The sequence below is a fragment of the Gouania willdenowi genome, chromosome 11 (assembly GCF_900634775.1).
Source record: "Gouania willdenowi chromosome 11, fGouWil2.1, whole genome shotgun sequence".
Lineage (NCBI taxonomy): Eukaryota > Metazoa > Chordata > Actinopteri > Blenniiformes > Gobiesocidae > Gouania > Gouania willdenowi.
The window spans coordinates 15,836,059-15,846,809 of record NC_041054.1 but is presented as its reverse complement, the minus strand read 5'-3'; the positions used below and the strand labels follow the sequence as shown (position 1 = coordinate 15,846,809).

Below are 10,751 nucleotides of genomic sequence, written 5' to 3'. Positions count from 1 at the left end.
TTCACAGTTCATGTAAAAATTAAAAACCCATACTCATGACTATTTTAAAGCCAAAACAAGGTCAATGGGTTCCACTGTAACTTTTATTTCACGCAGATTTCCAAAGCTTTGAGCGAGAGATTACTAAACAAAAAAAAAAAAAAAAAAAAAAAAAAAAAAAAAACCCCGTTTGTATTAACAATATAACTGCTTTTAAATAAAACAGGTCAAGTGTTGGTGTATAGCACAACTACTTCAAATATATATATCGAATGAATCAAAACAAAAATATGATAATGGATCAAAAAGGAATGCTCACGTTTTTTACACTTTATTAAAGATCAGGACACTTACGGTAACTTTAAATGAAGATGTGCACACCATGGGAAAATGTTGCATGACAGAAAACAAATGGTAATTTACTGAGCACGAAAAAGGAATGCAAAGCTTACCCAAAACATTTATTCAAAATGATGTTCCATTCAGGATTCATAAAAACTAACCAGTTACATTTGGCCTCGTAAAACTGTATTTAAGCAGCAACTAATATTTACAGGCAGTATACAAAATGTACCTCTGGGAAACATTAATACTCGTGTAAATACAAAATGCAACAGCATTCTACAGATAGAAAAGATAGTTGGCAGATTGAATTTAAAATGACTGGACAAGAACAGATGTGCAGAGGGGTCTTATTAGGGGGAACAGTCAATAAAAGACCCTTTGAATCACTCCATAGCCTGAACTCAAACGACAGCTATTCCTCACCTGCATGAAAACTGATAGCATTTGTCAGCAGAAATAAACACAGTGCTGAGTAAAAGAGGGGGGGGGGGGCATGCAAGTGATACAGGAGGCAGCAGGAGGTGAACTACTGAGCTTCATCCTCAGGGCAGGAATGCCATGTCAGTCTCTCTTCATAGAAGGAAATGACCACCTGTGGGCAGCGGGTGTTGGCTTCACGGGCTGGAACCAGATCTGCTTCGTCTGAGTCTTTCCTGAGAATAAATCAACAGACTAGAGATAAACATTACATCAACCCTGTGACGGATCAAAGCAGTCCATTGGAGCGTCACTTTAGATTGGTCCAAGCAGCAGTTTCACTTGTGGAGTCTTTATTTGCTATAAAATTGTAACTTTTAAAGGAATCCTCCACTTTTTTCATAAATGTGGTCTAAAATCTTTAAAATGTCTTTACTAGAGGAACTATGCTTTACAAACTACATTAATTTGCACTATATTTGTTAACTTTTAAAAAAATGAGACTACTTTACCATTTTAAAACATGTATTCCACCATTTTGAAATCACTTGATTAAAGACGTCCCGCCCCCATTTACCTGTAAACATCCCATTGATTTTTATTGGAACAAAGCAATCAGCCTGCTTTTTATATCATTTACCAGCTTTTTTGGTCAAAATGCAAATTTGTGGTGCTTTTTTCACTCCAACAGAAAACAATGGGATGTTTACTGGCAAATCGGTGTGTGACATCATCAATCACATGACATAAAGATGGCAGAATACAGGTATTAAAACGGTAAAGTAGTCCAATCTTTTTTTTTTTTAAGTTAGTAAAAACAAACATGGTGCAAAATAATGCGTTTTGTTAGGCGTTGATCTAATAAGGACATTTCAAAGAAAAAACAGTGGAATTTGTCCTTTAAGAACAAATATTTTACTTTAAAATACCTGAATAACATTGCAGCAACAAAATTCATCTTTGTCTACTGGATTTCCACAAACCCATGAGTGAGGAACTTGTTATATTCATTTAAGTAACGCCTGCTCATCTTTTTTCATTGCAATAGCAAATACATTACCTATATAAGAGTAAAGATACTTATATGTCAGCCATTACTATACACCTAATTAAATATCAAGCAGACGAGTAGAAGATGGCTACAAATAATGCAATGACTGATTAGGAACTTTTCAAAGTTGAGTCACACCCTTATTAATGCCACATTTGGCCATGTCACTCACCACTTCATCAAGAACATCAACTCCCCACTGCTGTCTGTGGCTCCAATGATTCGTTCTGGGTCGAGGTTCCGAGCAAAGCCGCGTGGTTTCTCACTCTGTGTGAAGACAACAGCACATTATATAGCAGACAGCGGTGGATGATAGGTTGACATTTAGTAAAACGCTAGCTTTTTGTCATCAGTAGCCGTTTTATAATTGGACTGAGGACGCAGACAAATGCTAATTGTTTGATTTGCGACTCCTTGTCAAAAAGAAGACGACAAAAAGTAGCGTTTTGTGATGTATGTAGTGAAATACATTTATTAGACTCTAGCCAATGACTGAGAATAGCCGTTCAAACACTCCAAATCCATTCTGTTGAGAAACATGTTTGGGTTTTAAACTCACTTCTTTTTTCTTGCCATCTGTGTCTGGTTCCTCTGTCGACGCTTTCCTCTTAACACCACCAGGTTTTTCCTTGATGTTTTTCTGTGCCTCCAAAAAGGCTGAAATCAGCTCAGGACAGTCCAGGTTCTCCTCTGGCTCCCAGGTGTTATCAGCTCTGAAGAATTTTAGTAAAAAAAAGAAACATCTCAGCATTTTATAAGCAAAATTAATACAGCACAACCTCATTGAAGGACAGCGCCACAGGCTCATTGGAGTAAAGGCAAGACATCCAATGACACTCACTCTGTGAACCCTTTCCATTTCAGGAAGAACTCCACTTTCCCATTGACAAGACGTTGGTCAATGACTTTCTCCACAACAAACTCTTCCGGTTCCGCCTGCACTCCAGTGGCGTCCTTGGACTTGGAGTTCTGCTTCTTTCCCATTCTCTGCACTGCAAACAAAGACTTGTGTTTGAGTCCCAGGCAGGTGAGAAAGAAATACACAATTATCTTGAATCCTTAATGCTGTGATTTCATAGCTTAAAAATAGTTTATGAATTCGATTTCAGTGATGTGTACAATCTTTTTTCTTTGGCCACCAATTAAGAAAATAACATACACCTGTTTTTAGATGCCAAGACTAATACACTCACCCTAAACATATACCAACATCAAGTATTAAATCTGTAATCACCGTAATTAGAATTTAGACTTGTTGATGAAGCTTTAGACAGAACTACAAATATTATAAGAAACAAACTGGAACTAACATGTGGTACGGCTTTCTAAAAAAAAAAAAAAATAAATAAAAGAACAAATGTATCCTCCCTTACTAGTGCAGTGCCGATAGGAAGTATGTATATATTTAGCACTGAAATGTAGGCTAGCATACATCTGCAGCTCGCTGAGAGTGTGAGACCTACAAATGAACTTTCTTCTTTTTTTTATTTTGCCATTACGTCTCACTACGTCGCCATTACATCGGGAAAAAAAAAAAAAAGCTTCATAAATCAATCTGAACTGTGTTAAATGGTTAGTCACTGTGTTTACTGTGTCAGCACTTCTGTAAAAACGACACTGCTCAGAAAGTGACTTTTTTTTTTGTTTCCTCGTCTAGAGCAAGTATGCGAAATCTGTTTGATCTGCCAACTCTTCTGGTAGCAACGTAGAATTGTCCATGGCTGAAGAAATGTCTTGTGCAGAAAACACCAAACGTGATTAGTGGAATTAAGAGAATGCGTTCGGCATTGACGCCAGTTACAGATTTTGCAACTAAGTTGTGGCAGTATTTGTTCCATGATGCATCTTGAGCCATTGCAATTAGGGGTGCAACGATTGCAATTTTCTGGCCGATCACCTATTTTTTTTTTCTTGAATGTTCCAATACAAACATTTTTTTAACTGCACATGAGGTAGTCATCTCAAATATAGATTAAAAGTTTAGAACATTGCTGTCCAAAATAATAAATTACTTCCTTTAGTCTTTCATTTTTCACATTTTAAAAACAAACTGAACGTGTCTAACAGGTTCCACTGCAGACCTGTTTGGAGCCATTTGTCAAACATGAAGTGCACAGCAGTATTTTGGTTTAACAAATAAACAAAATCACAGGGTTTGGGGTAGATATAATAATCTACAGGACAATCTTACAAAACATCAAACCAACAATAAAGTCGTAAAGAGTTTTAAGGCTGGGCGATTTTGCCTTAAAAAAAAATCTCAGATTTTTTAAAGAAATATTCAAGTTTTGATTATTTTTTTTTTAATGCATTTAAAAATGACATCAGATTTATTGTCAAAAGTGCAACTTTATTGCTGTGATTGTCCTCAAGAGTTAAAATGCATAGAACAATCCCAAAACTAAAAGTAAATGAGGCTATCATTCAGCAATTTCAAGCTTTATCCCAGGTTTAAGTAAAAGTGCAACAGCACACAGTAGCTTAAATTTTCTGATTAAGAAATCAATAGGGATGTAACGATTAATCGTAAGGCAGTTAAAAATCGATTCATAGGTATCACGGTTGATATCGATTTTCTGAAAATTGAATCGCATTACTTTTTTTAACCAGCAGAGAGCACAAGTTATCGCTATCCACAAGTGTAGGCGGAGTCTGCTAATACTTTGTCTGGCTGCCTTCTACTCTAAAATATGTTAATAAATGATTCATTACCCCTTTAGCACCGAAAGAATATCTGTAATATTACTTGAATATCTGTAAAAGTCACGTTTTTCTATTAGCTCTGTCTGCTAGCATAGCTTCTCTTCTTCACTGAAAGATATCTGCATGCCAACCGACCACTGTATTACTAGCGCCCTCTGCTGGTCCAAACAAATATGACGCAAATCATTGCAATCACGGTTTTTTTTTATTTACTTTTTTAAAGTCCAATTGTTAAGGCACAAAATACATTTTCAGTTGCACTTTTAAAAAGAAAAATAACTATTATGCAGTTTTGCATTGTTTATTATAGAACCAGAATTTAAATTAATAGGCTTCATTTTCATTTGTATTATTCCTTTATTTATTTCATTCAAGATTTATTTTTAGTTAAATTCCATTGTTTTGAATAGTTTATCAAGGAATTCTTGACAATGAAAAATAAAAGGAAAATAGTACCGTATTTTCTAGTTTTTTTTCCCAAAAAAAAAAAAAAATTGTCTACAGTCCCATTTTGTAAAAAAAAAAAAATCGTGAGAGAATCGTATCGTGAACCCAGTATCGTGAATCGAATCGTATCGGGAGTTGAGTGAATCGTTACATCCCTAGAAATCAGATAACTACATATTCTATAACATTACAATAATAAATAAAAAAAACTCTTCCCTTAGCATCTCAGCATAGTGCGAACAAAAAATTAAACATGCCTGTGGCACACATATAGCCTACTCAAAGGGTAAACAAATTTAAACAGAGACTGGCTCACATCGGAACGCGAAAAAGTCCGAAAGAACTGTGGTGTGGTGTGGGGGAAATTAAAATGTACATTTTTTTTTTAAACTCAAATTTGCAAAATAAAAATCATTTTTATCTACAAATTTGATTAAATTGATTTTTCGCCCAGCTCTACTGAGTTTTAAGTTTACTTGTAGTGGAAAAATAAAAAAATGTCCAAATGTAACAGCTTTGTATTTATTCAAATGTAAAAAATATTATTCTAAAAATAAATTGCAACAGCTGACAGGGCAAAAGCTAAAAGTCAAACATTCTACAGAAATAATAAAAAGTGCATCATGTGTAACATTTTCATAAGTCAAAGGATAATAACAGAGACATGACACAGGTTAGTTATTCTCACACTTATTACAGTCACTTATATATTAGTGGAAGGTTTTTATTGACATACAAAGCCATGAACTCCATCATTTCTCATAGTGGCTTTGCTCTTTTCACTGCTCCGTTAACTTTAGCATTACCTTGATTTCTAGCTTCAAATGCTGCATATTGAGCGGTGTGGTGGTGTCAGTTAATGAGGTAGCGTTCTGTTTGCAGCTCCACCGAGGCTCATTTCCAAGATAGCGAATTCCGATCCTTTACCCTCTTTTTTTGTGTAAAACTGCCAACATGCTAAGCCAACCGTGCAGTTATTGTTATCCTGTGTAGCAGAGGAATGCGCATGCACACACACACGAGTTGGTGGGTGGGGCTGTCAGTCATCTCACAGCAGAAGAGGACAGTGGATGAGTTTATGACCGACTTTAAGACGTTTGCGAAAGTAGAGAAAAAAATCGGCGGAAAAGATCAGTTTCATACGCAAAGATTGGCCGATCACCGATCCCCCAAAATCGACACTGATTGATCGATGCATCCTTAATTGCAATGTCCATTTTTTTTTTTTAAATCAAGGTTTCGCAGTAGCACAATCACTATTCCCACCTTTAAAGTTATGGGATGAGGAGGCATTCAGGGTGGGCAGAGTGTCACTGGCCAGTTGAGTGGTTTGTTGGTTGTCGGTCTCAACCGTGCTGAGCCCCGACTGGAGTGCAGCGTCTCTGGCCCTGCGTGCATCAGCTGACTCAGCATCACGTGCACTGCGCATTGCCTGACGTTTTTGTTCTTTCTTTGCACGATAGCCTTTCGGCATGTTAACGTCCAAAGGTAGACAAATATAAAATTGGACTGCAAAAGAAAAAAACTACAAGATTCAGGATTGGTAAATGAAAATTATGTTTTGTTGAGAGTTGATTAATTTGTCCTGTCCAATCTAATGTTATAACTGATGACATCACTGTAAAGCTAGGACTGATGACATCACCAAGTCGTTCGACTCAGGAGGTGGGGCATCCAAACAAATATGACGTTGCACACTAGAGGTCGACCGATGTGGGATTTTCAAAGGCCGATGCAGATACCAATTAAAAAAAACTAATAATTCAGCCAATGGCCGATTACCTAAATTCAATTTTTAAAGAACATTGATTATGAAAGAATTGAAACACTCATGATATATGCAGGGTCTTTCCGTCTGTCAAGCGGTGCCTGATCAAATATCCTTATCCTATTATATCAGCTTTTTATTTGTAAGCCTATTGGCTTCTACCTCTCCCATGCACATGCTATTATTACTTTTTGTTGTTGTATATTCATACATCCAAATGGATGTTTATGTTCTTTATTTTTTCCTTTAATAGCTACTCTAAAGTGCTAAAAATAAATTAATAAATAAAATAAAATTCAGCCAATGGCCAATCTTGAAAAAAGTCCATATATTGGCCAGATATATCGGTCGACCTCTATTGCACACCATTGAACCAAGCAGCAGCCATGTTGAAAGTGTCAGCTCTGTCTGTCTCTGAACTGCAGAGATATTTGAGCCACACACACAGACAGACATTCTTTGCTTTTATAGATATAGATGATTGAAATACAGTCTTGTCAGTGTACTTGATCAAATTGAACCAAGGCTGTGAACTATACTGTATATATCTGATTGCCACACATCCAGCAAAACAAATACACCACCAAATGAAAGACATGGGGGTATTGCACAAAAGTCAGATAAATTAATGCCGTTAATGAGCTAACCCAACTTAAATTATCCTGATGACATCATTCCAAACCATAATGATTACACAAAAACAAATGGACGCAAGGATGCATCAGTTATTTCACCACTAGGGCCAAAATATTTTACAGTATCAGAAGTTATTATTAAACTACAATGTTTCAGACTTTACAATCCCACAGAACAACTTTATCCACAGATCTTCTGTAGCTCTCGTGAGATGTTGACCAAACGCTCTGAGAAGGTGAAGCTAATTCGCCCGACGAGAAAAAAAACGGAGTTTCAAAGGCGCAGCAAAGTTAAACGGGCACTGGTGGCTCTGTGTTTGAGTCAGTGATGATTTGCGCAGTTTTTTTTTGGCAATTTTAGACAGTGTCTGACGCAGCCAGGGGAGAAGGGGGTAGGGCGGTGCAAATTATCAGTGGTCCCCGGGAACATTTCCCCATAAAAAAAAACATTCCTTGCCTCATGGTGACGGCGTTTCATGTTGGTTCGGTCCATTTCTGCGTTTAACCGTTTTCATTGGTCGATTCCTTGATTTATAGGGCCCTATTAGTGTTCAGCTGCAGCTAAGAGGAGGGGCTGCCCATGTGTCTGTTTGTGTCTGCAGCAGCGAATAAAGCTGTGTCAATTAAACAGGCGAGGGAAAAAAAAACTGGAGATGAAACAATAGATATATTGAGAGATGAACACGGCGCTGTTAGTATCGATACTTTTGCAAGTGAGTATTGTGTCAGATACTCACTTTTTGGTATCAATACTTTATTCTGTATCGAGTTTTTTGACAACACTAGCCGGGACAACGCGTCGACGTCGTCGATGACGTTGACGCAAAATGTACGTGCCGATGCGTCATCCGACCAAATCAAAGATGGCGGCGCCGGAGACCAACTCCTCCGAGTTTCAAAAGTGCAAGGCAGTGAAAGTACACACTCGTTCGTCGAAGCTAACCTTCGTCCGTTATCCCGGGTGTGACCGGACGGCAGCGCGCGTCAACGCAACAAGTTGAAAAACACCCGCCGTGACATCAGCAGCCGCACATGCGCGCAATGAAAGAAGACATTTACATATCACTGATACCCTAGTGGTCCGTTTTGATTTGTAAATTAAACACAATGTATGATTGCTGCACACAGTCATCTATTGAAGTTTTTAACTTTGCAGTCTGGCCTTTTATTTTTCCCTTAAACTTCCTAAAAGACAACACACAATTCTTAAAAAAAATAATAAAAATTATCGTTAAAAAAATAATCATTTATCCCAGCCCTGCTGAAGAAAACAGAATATAAAAAATCTGAGTGGAATTAAAGATAAATTATTTTGACAAGACTAATACTGCACTAGATTTATTCTACCAGCATTTATTAAAGATTTGAGAAATGTCGCTCCAACTATGAAATGAAAATACTGCTACAACAAACTTATTGCCATTTTATAAACTATAGATTATCACAACACTTTCAGAATAAATCTTTAAACAATGCACAGCACTTTTCCAAACACTGAATGTATAATACAATAGAATCTGTGAAATCTAAAAAGGTTCCAGGGTTGCAATGCTCAGTCCTAAAGCACAGACAGGTGGTCATTATCAGTAGCTTTGCACAGTAAACCCTTCTGCAGTCAGAGCAGGAAGGAGACACAAATGCACACAAGACACTTAACTCACATTTCACCATTTAACATTTGAATAAGTTTAGTAGTGATATGGGGAAATTTTTTTTTTAACCCCACTAGTGTCACATTAGGCAGCAGTGGCTACAGATGTAGCTTATCTCTGCCAGGATGACTGTTAATAAACAATGATCTGCAGCACTTGGAAGTTTCTGCTCAAAAACTAAAAGCATCAAACAGACAGAAATGACAGAAAATCCCTCTTATGGCAGTATTTTAGTTAAAATTTGATAAACAAGTAAAAAATAAAATAAATGTATGCAATGTAATTTTTCTGAAGAGCTTGAGACATGAAGTTATTTCCTACAGTTCATGTTGTAGTTGTAAACATATTCAGGGTGTTTGGGATTTTTTTTTTTTTTTTTTACTTACTTTTTGTCTCCAACGGTGGTTTCCTTTTCTCCTACTGCCTCGATTACAATTACATGCAATGACAAATTTTGGCAAATTAGGTGATGGTAAAATACTTCTCGTGGCTTTAAGCGCAGTAATAAAGCCACAGGAGCCAGAAACTTCCCCCAGCTGGAGAGTAGCTGAAGCTGGCTTGTGGTCGGTGTCCTCGTCATTTGGGGCGGGAAACAGACTTCATCTGGCGACAGTTGCTCTCTTTATAATTTTTAAAAAACAATTTAATTCCCCATTTACAATTACACTCAATTGAACAGACTTAGACCAGAAATTCTGGTTAAGCGCTTGGAAAAATATTTAGTTACTTTGCTGTTTCGGATCGCTTGGTATCCATTTTGCCTGATGACAAACTTCCGGCCGAGTCGCGGTAAAACAGCAAAATAAAGACGCATATAGATTGCTTTTAGTTGCAAAGGCTACTTTTTATTATTGCAAGTGACCATCTGTAGTTGGTTAATAACATTCAATATCGCCAAGTGAATAATACACAAAAGCTTCACCTTCGCAGCTTAGTTTATAGCAGCGTTAGCATCTCCGATTGCCCCGCCTCCATTGTCCGTTATTATACACATTTATTATAATACATGAACGTAAATACATAGATTTTCAGGCCACCCATTAAAACAACTACACTTACCACCCACAATAGGCTAACTATGTATTAAAGTAACCGTCTACAGATTCTGAAGTAGGCCTTCACTCGGGGACACTAGCTAGAGTCGGTAACCTGTTAAATTGGACACCAGTTAAAACACAACATTGAGCGCCGTAAAGACCGCTTTCCTTACATTTGGTTCGCTTAAAAGCAGCGTGAAATTAAAAAAAAAAAAAAAAAGACATATTGCAAACAACACTGAGTTTAACGATGGAGGCGTCCCAAGACCTGCAAAGCGGCTCAATGTCGCAAACGCTCAAATAGCTTGAGTTAAAACGCCAACAAAAATAGAAATGCATCGCTGCAGCACAGACGCGTTAAAGTGAGTTGGATATGAAGTCAGCATACTAACCTGCAGATTATCAGACGTGTTCTCTGTGTTGTGCTGGCCCACGCGGTCAACTCGGTCGCTCCAACTTGTATGTGTAGTTAGGACTGCGCAGGCGCAGACTGAAGGGCCAGATTTCTTACACCCTCTACGGAAGCCTGGATGAAAAGCGCTGTTTTGTTTGGCCTTCTACTGTAGTAGGGGAATTCTAGTCAATGCTCAAACCAAGGCCTTTTGTTTGCACAGGGTTGTTCCCACTTCCTACACATTATCTATATCTATCTATAGATAGCACTCTATCAATCCTCTGAAACGGACAGGAATGTAGTTGTCAATATTTAAACATTAT

General features: G+C 37.4%; 1 protein-coding gene across 2 annotated transcripts; it reads right to left on the bottom strand.

Moving 5' to 3' along the window:
• Positions 1–294: 294 nt before the first annotated feature.
• cbx3a (chromobox homolog 3a (HP1 gamma homolog, Drosophila)) lies at positions 295–10,549 on the bottom strand. Of its 2 annotated transcripts, XM_028461827.1 has the most exons (6): positions 10,427–10,534; positions 9,384–9,417; positions 2,634–2,784; positions 2,352–2,505; positions 1,965–2,059; positions 295–977 (listed from the first exon to the last, which is right to left on the bottom strand). In XM_028461827.1, coding segments are annotated over exons 2-6 (528 nt in total). In that variant the 5' UTR covers positions 9,385–9,417; positions 10,427–10,534; the 3' UTR covers positions 295–850. The 2 variants fall into 2 exon arrangements, with proteins under 2 accessions (XP_028317628.1, XP_028317629.1); XM_028461828.1 differs by lacking the exon at positions 9,384–9,417 and having other exon boundaries at positions 10,427–10,549.
• Between the last annotated feature and the right edge of the window lie 202 nt (positions 10,550–10,751).